Raw genomic sequence first — 14,458 nt, forward strand, 5'->3', positions numbered from 1 at the left:
TTTGTTGAAGGAAAGCTTCTTTTTTGCTTGATACTTCTGATCAGCAAAAGCCTGCGATGAAATAAAAACAAGTGTATTACTTTCAAGCATCAAAAGTTATAATAACGGCTGTATATACCTTCCTCCACATCTTTGCATCCTTAAGTGATGGCCCTTCAGCACTTAATCTATTAGAAAGTTCCTCCCATAGTCTATTGAAGGTAATTCTGCCCTTTCCAGAGTTTGGAAGATTATTCTTCGCCAGCCCTGGGTGTCTCGCCATGAAATCCGCCATTATTTCCTTTTGGATTGGATTTAGTTTGTTTGAATTCGACCTAAGAGTTTGAAATGTGTTAATATATTTTATTTATTCATATATTTCAACAATTTACTTACATTTTTCATGAAATTTGTTTGTATACAAATGCCGGTTTGTACTCGAATGAAATTGGAACGTAACGTGTACGTTCAGTCACTCGTCACGTATATTGCGATCCAAAATTACGATAGAAGTCGTACGTTCACGTATGTCATAATCCGAAAATCATGTTTTTACGTGACGAGTTATACGATCACGGATGTTACGATTCGAGCCCAGATATTCCAAACGTGTCTTAAAGATAGTAAAGAAAGTTCTCCACAGTTTATATCACCACCTCGTTTTTGCGCTGTTGTTGTTGTTGTAGCGATAAGGACACTCCCCGAAGGTTTTGGGGAGTGTTATCGTTGTTGATGGTCCTTTACCGAATATAGATCCGGTTCCGGTAACAAGCACCATTAAAGTACTAGCAACGCCATCTCGGGAACCATTTAATATGACCAAATTTAACTTTCTTGGCCATAACTCCCCCACCCGCTAGTTCCATGAGGAACTCGGGTTGCCAGAGTTTTAACCACTTTTTAGCTAAAGCTGGACAAGAACACAGAAGGTGATCAGTAGTCCCTTTGGTAGCTGGGTATTTAAGTATTTTTCAGTGGACATCAATACCCATCTTTTTCGCAAGCGCGCCTAAGTGCCAACGACCGGAGCATACTGCTATAATTTTATTGGTATTGGCCCAATATCTTTACTTCATTGTAGTCTGGACATATATCTCTTGAAATTGCATAGTTCGTAGTGCTCTTGCACTTTTGTTGAGCTTCGTACACGCAGCAGTTTCGAATTTACATTGCTGCTTGGCTGTCTGAGCAGACAGATACCTTGCCAATTATGTTCCATTTCTCTAGTGATTTCTGGGCTTGCCAAATAAGGAAGAATTTGCCTTGAAACCCACTATAGTATGACCGCAGTTTGAGTGACGTAGGCATCTATAGAAAATTCGATTGTATTTCAGCACCGCACCTGGGTTCATTTTTGAGCCGCCGGTGTAGATTTTTAGATCGTTACCAGTTGGAATCGTACCACTTTTCCATTCATTCCTACTTGGTATTAACGCTTCCCTCAAACTGTAGTTTGCGAGGGTACGGGCATGTTTATCGGAAGCAGGTTTAATACAGAATCTAAAACCGCAGTGGGGAAGTTGCAACGGGGTCTGGTGTAACCAGCACAGACAGTGCGCTTAACTGTTTTGGGATTGTTTAAATTGTAGTTCTTACTAAGATCTTCCCATCAAACTATAGAGCAATACGCCAGCAGTGCCTCGTACAGCCATAGCACCATCCATGGCCTGAGGCCATATTTCTTACCGCACGTCGACCTACAGACGTAGAAAGCGATGCAGACTTTCCCTTACCGCTCCTCGTTGCACGATTTCCAATTTAGCTTACTATCGATGTTATTTTGTATATACTTTCCCGTATCCGATACGTCTTTTTCATATTCAGTCGCAATACAAATTTTCAAAGCCAAACCTTAAGCAAGACTGTCTGAGTGATGGTGGAATTAAGTTGCTGTTAAAGGCATTACATAGGTTTGTAGCTACTTACCTTCTTCAACCCAATTATAAACCTCATCTATATGTGCTGAATACTTTCACAAATATAATGCAGTCGCATCAAATTGTTTCCGAGGTTTCTTGGACTCTCAAAATCTATCCCTACCAAAACCATGCCTCTATACAAAGGCTTACCCTTAAATTAATAATACAAATTTATCGAATTTACTTTTAATATATGCAGCATGATTATCTGCTTGAATTTGTCTTAAGTGATTTAAATACATTTTAATTTTGGGAACACAATAATTAATCATAATAATTGCGAACTTATATGAGTATAAAATAAATAAATTGACATAAAAAAAAAAAACACAATTAAATATTCAAGTTCCGGGAGCATCTTATTTAAATATGTGCCAATGAATTAAATAAAAGTAAGTAATTTTTCATAGTTTCGATGAACTTATTTTAGGATGGGCATATAAACATTAGACTGGATGGAAAAAAAATTTTAAAGATGCCTTACCTCAATTTGAAGCCTAAGGTGAGTGGGTCTCGCAATAACTTTTTGTATTTCTAATAGAAACTAGATTAATTTAATTGTGATTTTTATAATTTATGTGTAATAATTTCTTCTAATGCTTAACGACTTGTACCATTTTAAGAGATTTTTTTGTTTCACCAAACTTCGAAAAAAAAAAACGATTATATGTAAACGAATGCAGAGTTCAAAATATTTGTAAGGGTTCTTAAGACCATATTGGTTAAAGTAAAAAAACCCTATCAATACAGGCTTCAGAATTCAAGTAAGGTCTTTCGAATTTTTTTATTTCGACTGCGTACCAACCCAGTATTATGTGCTAAACCCATGCTTAATACTGACTTTTAATCTAAATTTTAATTTCAAACTCATTTCTCTACTACAGCTTAACTTTTTGCTGGATCACATTTTTTTGCGCCGTTTCCTATGCAACTAGCATAGGCCATCATGTGTGGTATGAGATTTTGTTGCATTACACCACGAAACAGATGCTCGTAGGGACCAGAAGCATAAACGCCCACATCTTCGCCACCGTGTACGCCTATATCCTGTTTGATATAACTGGGCGCGACAAATTCTGGAGAAAGAAGTGAGAGAGAGAAAGAAAGATTTGGGCATAAGATGCACGTATATATAAACATGGAAAAACTCTTATATATCTAACGAGTTAAGGTGTCTAAGTTGGAAAACCGATTATTATATACCAAGCTCCTATTTCGTAACTTTTTAAAATTTTGTTTCCAAGCTTCATGATATCACTATGAATTATGAGAGTATAATATTTTGGCGAATATTGAAATCACTATGCTGGTAATAAATAATCACAACAACAAAAACAGCGAGCAGCGGTACTTGTGTACAAGGCAACGAAGAATATTCCACATAAACACAGTTACATATATAGTTACATACAAGAAAGATATTGGAAATATTCTTACGGCTCGATATTTACGGCCAATATTTTTAAAAAAGTGGGTGTGATCGTCAACCGAATTTAGCCTGGTCCATAACTAAATAGGAGGGGAATACTTTTGCCTAATGTTAACATAATACATTGATCGCTTTTGAACTTCTGGGGTGTACAAATTAAAAATGTTCTTTCGTTAAATGTAAGCGATGCCACATACATTTTTCAAAATCTTACTTTTTTCTAATTTTCGTTACAGGATCAACCCACTGTTGATTGCCGTTGGTAGTAGAAACCAAAAAATCTGCACTTCAACCGTTAATTTTTTCGATATCGAAAATTTCGAAAAATATTTTAATTAATTAAACTTGATGAAACCCGATAAAAACGCCCATTTATTCGGTTTCGAAAATTGGCATAGTTAATCCATTAATACTTATAAGCTTGATAAAAACCACAAACTCTAATTACAACCAAGGTCACTTTTTCGATAAGTTAAATTACGAAAAATGGCGGAATGCGATATTTTGTGATCGCAAGCAGTAATCGTCTCAGTCCTATCGTTTTACATAGGAATTAAGTTGTTATTGCATAGGACTACAAAATTCATTAACATATACTAAAAATAATTATGAAAACCTACAAAACCGGGTGAAATCGACACCGAAAATTTCGAAAAATTAAAGAAAAATTTTTAATTTATGAACTAATACTAAAAAACTTGATGAGAGCCGAAAACTCGTCTCACAACCACGGTAACTTTTCGGTGTCTTAAAGTTCGAAAAATGGCAAAATCTGGATAATTCATAAATGATGAACGGGATGATTCTTTAACGAACACTAATAAACTTCATGAAAAACGACAAAATCGTATTACAACCTCGTCCGCTTTTACATATCGTCGCGCGGTAGCCAGAAGCATGAATGTGCAAATTTTCCGATTTTTTGTTAGAAGCTTCGTTGGATTACCATATAGATTCTTTAGGTTCTACTTAAATCTACAGCTTCCTAACTTACATGAAAACTCCAATAATTGGCAATGCCGTGTTCATGAATGTATAATTCAACACATAAAGTTGGGCCAGATAAATGAATGTGGCACATTCATGTTTCTGGCTGGCAACAAAGTCATGCCGTTCCTGTTTGTATGACATATTCGTTGAAATGGCTCAACAATTTTTGAAAAAAAGTAAGAATAGCACACATCCGTACTCATATTTACTAATAATTTTAATAAATATTTAATTATTACTTAAATAATTAAAAAAGAGGTGTTCGGCACTACTTTGCTTATAATAACAGTGCTATAACAACGTTATCCGAATAAAAGGTCGTCGTTGTTTAATTAAAGGCAAACCGGTTTGTTCGAAGCCGTTGCCTATCGCCAAGGCAAAACTAAAAGACTTAAGAAAATTGTGCGAAAAGCTGGTTATACTAAAAGAATATCATTATTTTTATAAAAACCTAAAGGGCAACAGTGAAGTTCGTGACGCTTTACCCGAACCCAACATTTCAGAAGATTCTGAAAATGGGAACTAGTTCTAAGTTTGCAATAATATGTTAGATAAAACACATTAGCGTATATGAAATTTAATTTAGTGTGTAACTTTTTTCATTTACATACTTTCTATGACTCACATTCACGAATGTTTTCCCAAGTATTGTGATGCCCTGAACCCGAATCCACCAACGGAATTGGCCTGCAGGAATTTTTTTAGCCTTTTGAAGTTAAGGCCATACCATGACCAGTTAGGCCAATTCTTGCGTATTCGGACTCAGCGAATAAAAAAGCACAGAAAACATGAGCCGCATTACGTGATCCGACTACTTTGAATTTTTTTGTTGTATAGCTGTGTTAACAAAAAATTAGATCAGTTTTTAAAACTTTTTTGTGCCAGAAAAATGAATGTTGCTAAATCGCGGAGAATAAAAGGGATGCGAGCAAAACAGTTATCTCAGTTGAAAGGGCATATTTTGTGTGTGATTTATTGATACATTTTTACATTAAAAAGTATTATTTTCTAATTTTAAGGGAGCAACAAACTTTGAAACTCGATTTCCAAACATTTTCATTTTGGCACATTCATGCTTCTGGCAAGCGGCGACGATATAGTAAATTTCGTAAATATCGAAAAATTGAAAAAATTTGAAAATACATAAACGAATACTCAAAAACTGATTTTCATCTATGAAAAATAGTATTAATACCGCGCCCATTAAATTGGAAATGGCAAAATTGTGATAATTAATTTGATGAAACCAAAAATACCGTACCACGATCACTTGCCGTCTTCCAGTGAGTTTTACAGCTCCGGCTCATGCTCAATTCTCACGGGAATGCTCTGGATCATTGAGAGACTTGAGAAGCAGATGTCGTGAAATTTTCGCACACGTGAAATGTGATAGGCAGATGTCGCCGCTGTTTTTCATTTAACTCATACGGCGAAAGGCTAAGCAGCGACATCTATTTTTGAAAAAGTAGGTTTATTAAAGGCAGCGTGGCCAAACTAAAAAGAAGTAATTAACAAATTATCTGGCTCACAAATTGAACCAGACTTCTATCTGGATTTATCTGGCTCAAATCGTTGTTGTTGCATTTACATGCAAAATTATTTATCTGGCTCAGGATTTTGCCACCGGATGACGGCAACTATAGCTATGTAGAGAAATTCGAAAAATGAAAAAAATTAAGAATACTAAAAAAAAACTTCTGAAAACGGACAAAAAGCATGAAATGCAAAGAACAACGTGAATCCATATAAGTGGCGAATGTTTGACAAACACGTTCACAATAGTAAACAGCCTCGATGACCTGTTCAATTATTTGTTCAATAGTTTTTTTTTTCTAGACGACTGGTTTATTGCATTATTTACATATTTTAAAATGTTTGCTTAACTGGCTGCTCAGATTTTATCTGTTAACTAGATTTTAGAAATGAATAGAAATATGTAGTCTGATTTTCAGTATAGGCATTAAAAAAAAAAAGCTGATTTGAGACAAAAATGGGCAATTCATGGTAGTTCAAATTAATAACCGCGAGCAAAAAACAAACCTATCATCTTCCATTCTCTGGCCATTCGCGACAGCTATTCTCCCTGTCAGCTATTATTTGACAGGTAGGTATGGCAATGGAAGAATAGAAAGACTTTTCACTTGTATGAATTCACAATGTCAAAGAAGATTTATAATTCATTAAAAACCGAAAAAAATCGTATCACAACTTTTTCCACATTGAAAATTTCAAGGCTTAATAAAAAACATCAAAAGAGCACGACAACGACGCCCAATTTTTCGGTATAGAAAATTTCTAGATTGACAATATCATACTACACCAGCTCCCTCTGTTTCGGTATCGAACATTTTCAAAAATGAAAGTAATATGGGATAAATCTTTAACAAATACTAATAAGCTTGATGAAAACCTGCAAAATCTTACTGAATTTTCGCATATCAACAATTGCAAAGAATGAAAAAAAAAATCTGATATTCCATAAAGGAATACTAATAACAAAACAGATTTTTACCAAGTTTGTAAGTATTCGCTAATGAATTACTCCAATTTGCGATGTCGAAAAATCTTCTCCAATTCCGTAAAAATATTTCAGGCCTTGCTTAGGCTGGTCATATAGAAGCACAAAAACAACAAATTTATAAATTTACTTACCTGCGCTCGACATCTGCCCCGTCAGGTCCATTCTCATGCCATCCTCATACTGATATTGCTGTGGCCCTACAGCATAATTCAATGTTGCATATGGAATACCATCCGAGTCACCACCCATATTATTCAAACCCAATATATTATTACCCCGCTCCGGATAGCCAGCAATACTCAAAGGATGGCCATGATCTGCTGTTACCACTATCAATGTCTCATTAGGATCCGTCATATCGCGTGCCAATTGTATAGCTTTATTAAATTCCAAAATTTCATCTAAAGCAATATGTGCTTTATTCTCATGATTTGCAATATCAATCAATCCACCTTCGATGAATACAAAATAGCCATTTGTATTTTGGCTAAGAAACGCCAGTGCAATACCAGTCATTTCAGCCAATGTAGGCTGTTCATCGTTCGCTTCTAAGCGATATTTCATTAACTTCGACTGAAATATGCCCATTATATTGGAAACTTGTGAAATATTTACGCGTAACAATTGTTCGCGATTGTTCACAATTTTGCCTTTAGGATTTGCATTTTGCCAACGCGTCAATAAATTCCTACCATCCAAACGTTCACCTTTATTACCAAATGCATCTGTGATCGAGTTAGGTAGAAATTTACCCATGCCACCACCCATTAAAACATCCAATTTTTTACCCGGTGCTGTTGTGACCAGCTGTTGCGCTATGTCGACACACGTTTCTGGATCTACACCGTGATCCAATACATCAGCGTCACACTCCCAGAAACGATTGGCCACATGTGCGTAACCGCCCGATGGGCTGGCGTGTGTTAGTGAAGTTGTTGTTACGAAACCAGTCGATTTGCCCGCCGCCTGAGCCCAACCATATAACGAGGTTAGGTGATTATTGGGATTTGAGCTTTCTGTACAGTTATTGTAGTTGACCTTTGCGTTGACGCCCAGTGTAAGGGTGTTCGTTTTGACGCCGCACAAATAAGCGGTGGAGGTGCATGCCGAATCGGCTACTTGTGCGTTGGTGCAGTAAGTCTGTGAAGTTAAGAGGGAAATGAGTTTACTGAAGTTGTTCTCTAGTTAATTTCAAATGACGCCGTTAATACACAGAAACTCAATTTAGGCAACAGTTTGCACTTTTCCCGATCGTTCGGCGATCTGTCTTATTTTCTCATCGCTCTCACGACGACTCATCGGTCAAAACGTAATCAAAACAAAAAACTCAGAAAATATTTTTTAATTGCCGATCAAAATAGGAAATAACTGTTATTTACAAAGCACAAAAAAAAATTAAAAATAATTATTATTTCCCGAGCGAAAAAAGAAACTAAAAAACTTTGCTTTATACTTTTGTAAACTTTGTAAATTTTCTCTAATGTAAAAAAAACTTTTGTTTCCGGCATTTATAATACGCGTATGAATAGCGACATTGCATACTTACTCGGCTTAGTCCACTATATGGAAATTTCTCAAATGACAGCACCTGCTCTTCACCTAAGAAACCATCACGTTGACCCTTGTGTATCCTTGCTGCTGCTACAGAAGTCAACGGCATACCATCTCCCAAAAATAAGATAATATTTTTTGCTGTATTTAAGTTTGGTTGCCTTTTTAAACGTTGTCGTAGTTCACTATAAGCTTGATTTTGCCAGTAAGTCGCTTCCATTTCGTCAACGGGCACCTTACGATTTGTAAAGGCCATACCATTTTTTTCGGGATCCATACCTCTTGTCAAGAAATTTGGTGCGTGTATTTCCCGCGCTGTAATATAAAATTAAAATCTGTTAGAAATTTTGTTCATAAGTTCACTCAGTTAGGTCTTAGTACCATTGACCATCGTAATAAGCCCCAGCACTACGAACGACATGAAGGAAATAAACCAATAATGTTTAACCAGCTGCATCCTTTTTAATTTGGCACACAGAGTAGCGTAAGATCTTAGTAAAGCTAACTTGGCTGAATGTCAACTTGCACTGCTTTAGGAATTTCAGTTTCAAGGTCTTTTATCAAACTGTGCTAAGCCAATCCAACCACATATTACAGTTACTTCATGTGCATCCAAAGCGTTTCTTTATTTACTTTATTTTATAATGCGCTTGCTTGCTAAGTCAGTAAGTATTTGCTTAGTAATTGTGCTAGATGTAAAAATAATTTCTTTTGAGATTCTGTTGACACCGCGTTGAAAAACTCACACTATAGAGAACTGCCGGTGAAATCGATACACTGTGGTTTGGAGATAAATCCGCCGGTATACAATCGAACGGTGGGGATTGTGACGGCAAAAAAATTGATTGGTTACAGGCAGGGCGGTAGAGAGAAAATCCGGGCCCGGGACTAAACAATTTACGGGCCCCTATAAAAAATCCACTAATACATTTGATTAACTTGAATTAATGACGTCTCATTCATGATTCTGTATTGATGGGTTACATCAAACAAAAAATGTTTGCCACATCAACTAAATGATTTTTGGACTAAGAGCTGAAAATAAAATTAACACAGAATATTTACCATTTATACTATTTTATTGTAACGTAGAAATAAAATTCTCTTTAACAGCCACATATTGTTTCAAATAATCTTTTCTAGTTATTTGGTAACATTTTAATACATTTCTGATAAATTTAATGATGATTATAAATTTTGATTATTCAATACAGAAGGTTCGGATGTCAAAGAGTGGCTTTTCTTGCTTTTTTTCGCTGCAAAATTTTTTATAATAATATGAAAATTTAACTATCTTGCCAAAACGGATTCAACACAAAGCGTGGCAAGTCCTAAAACTCGCTCTTTAGATGAACACGATCGATGAAAGTTTTGAATCTTGAAAGGACGCTGAAGGAACGTTCTGCACTAGCTACAGTGACACAGGTATAGTGCAAAAGATACGTAAAGCAACACAAATATTGGGGAAAATTGTATACAGATTTTGAACATATGTAGATGGCATTTAGCAATTCCAATGGTGATAGACCTTTATCAAAATTTGCTTCGTAAAGGTGTTTCCAGTGAATTATTTCGCATTCTAAGCTTTGAGAAATGACCGACTTGTATTTTTTGACAAATTTTGCTGCGCTCGCCCGAACCGTAGTTTCATCCATGTCTTCAAATTGCCACAAAAAGGTAAACGTCTTGCTCAAATTTATCATAGCTTCAAATCGTTCAGTAATGTCAGTGATTACCGAATCAACGATCACCAGAAATGTATTGTTTTTAAAATCAGAGTCCGAATCATCCGTAAACATCTAATTTAAATTATCTCCAGAACGTCTTTTGGGTTTTCTCTTTCGAATGTCCAGAAAATTTGGCGAGATGTTCAATTGAATAACAACTGTTTTGCATTCGTTTAAAATTGTTTCCCATTGGTTCCTGATCAACTTAAAATCAGCTAATAAGGCATCTAGATGTCGGACCTCAACAACTGTGGTGGCGTTTCTAGCTTGGAGGACTACGTTTCTTTCATTAATGTTAGTCAGTATTTTGAACCAAATTGCGGAGAGCAAGATATATTCGAACTTGTTAATGTACTTCAGAATGCCGGTAACATCTCCGTATGCTTGCGCAGTCAAATCTGGCTTTTGGCTGAAAGACTACGAAGAGAGCACGGTAAATTTTTCTTGAGGATGTCCTATCGTTGTGGAGTGCTGCTAAAAATAGTAAAACATTTTTGTATAACTCCGAAGAAAGTAATTGCAGCCGTACAACATTCTGCAACATCAACACCACATAAATTGAGACTGTGGGTTGCACAAGGCACTCGCAGTCAGCATTCGAGTTTTTGTCGAGAATGTGACGTAGTGCTCCGTTGTAAGCTCCTTTCATATTGGCGCTGTTATCGTACCCTTGTGCACGACAATCTTCAATCAAGTACGGCAAACTAGATCAGCTATTTTCTGACCAGTTTTTTGGTTACAATTCACGAAAGCCAAAAACCGTTCTTGAATTGTAAAATTTGTTGCTTTCGAATTGAAATGGAGTTAGCGCAAAACGAACGTAGTCAACGTGACTAACATCAGGCATAGCATCAAAGATAATAGAAAAATACTTGGCTTTCTTGCCTTGATCTAATATAGTTTCCCTCACGTGCTTTGCACAAATTTCTATAAACTCATTAGTGAAATTGTAAACTTTTGTGTTGCTGTTGTGAAATCCTAACTTTCTCCAAATGATTTCAAAGTATCGGATCATATTGGCTTATGAGTTCTAAGATGCCCAAAAAATTTCTATCATTTCGTTCACCAAGATATATACTTTCGCCTTTGAAAGCTAGGCCCCTTTAACCCAAAAATAAAATAGTGTCCAAAATTTTATATAAAATTTCTTTCCACTTTGAGTTTCAGTGATTAGCTGGTCATTGATAAGTGTATCAATTGTAGCCTCCTTTTAAATTAGATTTTGTAAAGACCGCCATTGAATATAAAATTTAATGTGTTCTTGAGTATTTTCGTGTGATGGCAGTTTATCGTATATCGAATATCCGCAGAACAAATTTTAGGTCGATTTAAAGTATTGGTGCTTAATAGATGACATAGAAAAAAGCAAAACACAAAGCATCAGGGTTAAATGAGCTATTTATTTGAACTGATCATGTGCCATCCACCTTCGGTTAAAAAAATATCGGTATCCTGCAACAGGTGCTGTGTTTGCTTAGCTGATTCAAGCCCAGACCAGACCAGCGTGCACGGGAGAAAAGGCTTTGAAGAGATTTACAAGGTATAATCGAAACAGCGTTCGCCTTGTCCGTCCTGATGTCACGTTGTTTAAATTTTTCCAAAATTATTAAATAAATTATAGATAAAAAATTGCTTCAAATAAATGTTTTCATACATTTAAAGCAATAAGGGTAATCCCCGCTTAAAATTCATACGTATTACGATTTACTTTGGTACTAAGCGTACACTGTTTTATTGGGTTTAATGTATAATGATGAACTTAGAACAGAAACTTTTGTCAGGCAACCTACAATATTTCAGAGATCTTTGAAGTTTCGCAGGATTTACGCCATCCTCCTAAAAGGATTCGTAAGGTATGAAAAAAGCACCTAAGAGATTAGATTTTCTCAAATGGGAATAATGTATGAGCCAAAATACTCAGGGAGATCCAGTGCAATACTGATATCAGGGAAATGAACACCAGGTGATGATTTATGCCCATCGGTTTTCCACCTTTCACATGTGTGTTCGCTAAAATTTTACTAGGCTACGCTGCTGCACTGCAGTCTTCTGGGCAGGGCTTTTTAATATTAGTTTAGTAAAGTTTATGCTGTATGGGGATCGGAGATCAAGTAAAAGTTTTGCTGATGTAGTAAAGTCAAGCGTTTTTACAAAGACAATTTTTAGAATCTTTTGGTTCTTTTGAAACTCGTTAGCAAAAGATTGTAGCTACTATACAAATATTTTTTTCAAGCATTTACAGCCTTATTTATTTTCAAATAACGTTATTACTTTATCTCTAAACAATAAAAGCAGATTCTAATTTAGAAAATTTCCTGCTTACCACGGAGAGAGTTTATGACAGTAAGACACGTGCTGTGATGAAATCGTGATACAAATCACGCTTTTGCTTACATAAAATGTAAGGTGCTATAACCTCCGAAGAGATTTTAGGCCGAGCTTCTCTTCCTATTTGCGTCGTGCTCCTTTTTGATTTTTTCCTACAAATTTGCGAGACCTACAGCTACCCAAAGAGTGTCCCTGTGTGTACCTTCCCAGGAAGTGGACCAGGGACCGATCTATTCGAACAAATTCTATTCATGGGTCGATTTGCCTGAATTTTGGTATATAGGTAGCCCTTTGCCTAGATTAGTATTTAACGTAATTTTTTCGGCAAATGGTCCAAGGACCGACTGGGACTGGGACTGGAACTGAGAGCGGGACTGGGAATAAGGGATGGAGAAGAACTAGAGAAATGGGAGAAGACGAAAGGAGAGAGAGATTGAGAAAGAGATAGAGTTAGACGAAGATAGGGATAGGAAGAGCGGAAAAGAACTGTGGGAAAAGACAGAGAGTGAGGAGGGAATAAACGGATAAGTAGAAGGGTTAAAGACGGGAAGGGAGAGTAAGGGGTAAGCACATCTTAACACTTATGCGGATGGACCACAACTAAGAGCAGAACAATGTCGGGTCTGCAAGTATTATTACATTATTATCATACAAATCCTTGCCAAAGCGATAGCCGATGGTAACATAAAGCTTTTGAGGTCTTTGAAATGAATGATACCAAAACTGCATACATAGAAACGTTTGGCCTACAGATGCCCGAGAGTAAATATGTAGGTACTTCTACACAGTGGCGTATATAGTTTTTACAATTTTTTTTTTACTTTTAAGTAAATTCTATTGATTATTTTTTATGATCATGAGAATCACTTATTAGATATATTGTGTAAAAACAAACAAAAAATAGGGATACATTTTTTACTTGGGTGCCCTCAATAAGCGAAAATGTCTTTCAATAATTGAAGAAGAAAATCACGTTTTCGGGATTTTTTCGATAACTTATCTATGACTTCATCAGCTGTGATTGCAATGTCATGATGAATAATCAGAGCAGCCACTCCATTCAAGCGGTTCTACAATAAAAAAACGATACAAAAATTAATTTTTAATTTTACAGTAAAATTCATAGATCTTAAAGCAACTATAATTACTTACTTCTTTTGTCGTGTTTCTCAGAATCGTCTTTATCCGTTTGAAGCTTGAAAAAGTGCGTTCCGCGGTTGATTTCGATCCTCAGAATTTAGTTGATATTCGGAAAATTTTCTTCTGGACAATGATGAAGCGCATCCGAAGAGTTTCCAGGTTTGATATCGCCTATACGAATCAAATATCTGTTACACACTTCTAATTCGGCAAAGACAGCAGGTGGAGCCGCAGTGAGAAATTCCTGATAAAACTCGACTGTCTTGATGAAATTATCAGCTGAATTTCATCCAAATCATGCTTGAAAGGTGCCGAAAATCCTCCTAGTATATTTTAATGTTTAGTGAATCTTTCCCCAAGATCCATGGTGTAAGAATCTAAGAAAGGATTGAACACTGCTACACGAAAATAATCTTTTGTACTTTGAACTTCAGGATTTGCTCGTTTTTTTGTTCACGCGCTATTCTTTTGTCTTTAATCTCAATGTTTCAGCAATTTTTTTCGAAGCTTCGTAAATTTCAGAAAAAGCGTCTTCTTTTGCACAAATCTTTTTCACTTTCTCGCGCAAATCTTTGGCGAGATCCATGGCTTGAACCAAATCTAAATTAAACTTTTGCAATTTGCGATGCAAAGGCAACGAAAGTTGAAAAACTACATTGATAATATGTAGGTAAACACATTAAAAATTCAAAAACCCATTGCGTTTTTTTTTAATTTTTTGCGTCTTTTTCCGAGGTTCTCATTTCATGTAGAATTTCGTAAACGAACGAAAATAACTCATAAAAATCTTTCACGCTCTCATATTTCGAAACCCATCGAGTCAGGCTCAATCATTTTAAAGATTCTTCAATCCTGTTTTCCAAAATAGCTTTTC

General features: G+C 35.9%; 1 protein-coding gene across 1 annotated transcript; it reads right to left on the reverse strand.

The window, feature by feature from the left end:
* Positions 1-2,068: 2,068 nt before the first annotated feature.
* LOC137244846 (membrane-bound alkaline phosphatase-like) lies at positions 2,069-8,936 on the reverse strand. Its single transcript, XM_067774483.1, has 4 exons — positions 8,771-8,936; positions 8,385-8,704; positions 6,970-7,978; positions 2,069-2,974 (listed from the first exon to the last, which is right to left on the reverse strand). The coding sequence occupies exons 1-4, from the start codon at positions 8,844-8,846 to the stop codon at positions 2,784-2,786; spliced, it is 1,596 nt and encodes a 531-aa protein (XP_067630584.1). The 5' UTR covers positions 8,847-8,936; the 3' UTR covers positions 2,069-2,783.
* Positions 8,937-14,458: the final 5,522 nt, after the last annotated feature.

Source organism: Eurosta solidaginis, chromosome 3, assembly GCF_040869045.1.
Source record: "Eurosta solidaginis isolate ZX-2024a chromosome 3, ASM4086904v1, whole genome shotgun sequence".
In the NCBI taxonomy this organism is placed as follows: Eukaryota; Metazoa; Arthropoda; class Insecta; order Diptera; family Tephritidae; genus Eurosta; species Eurosta solidaginis.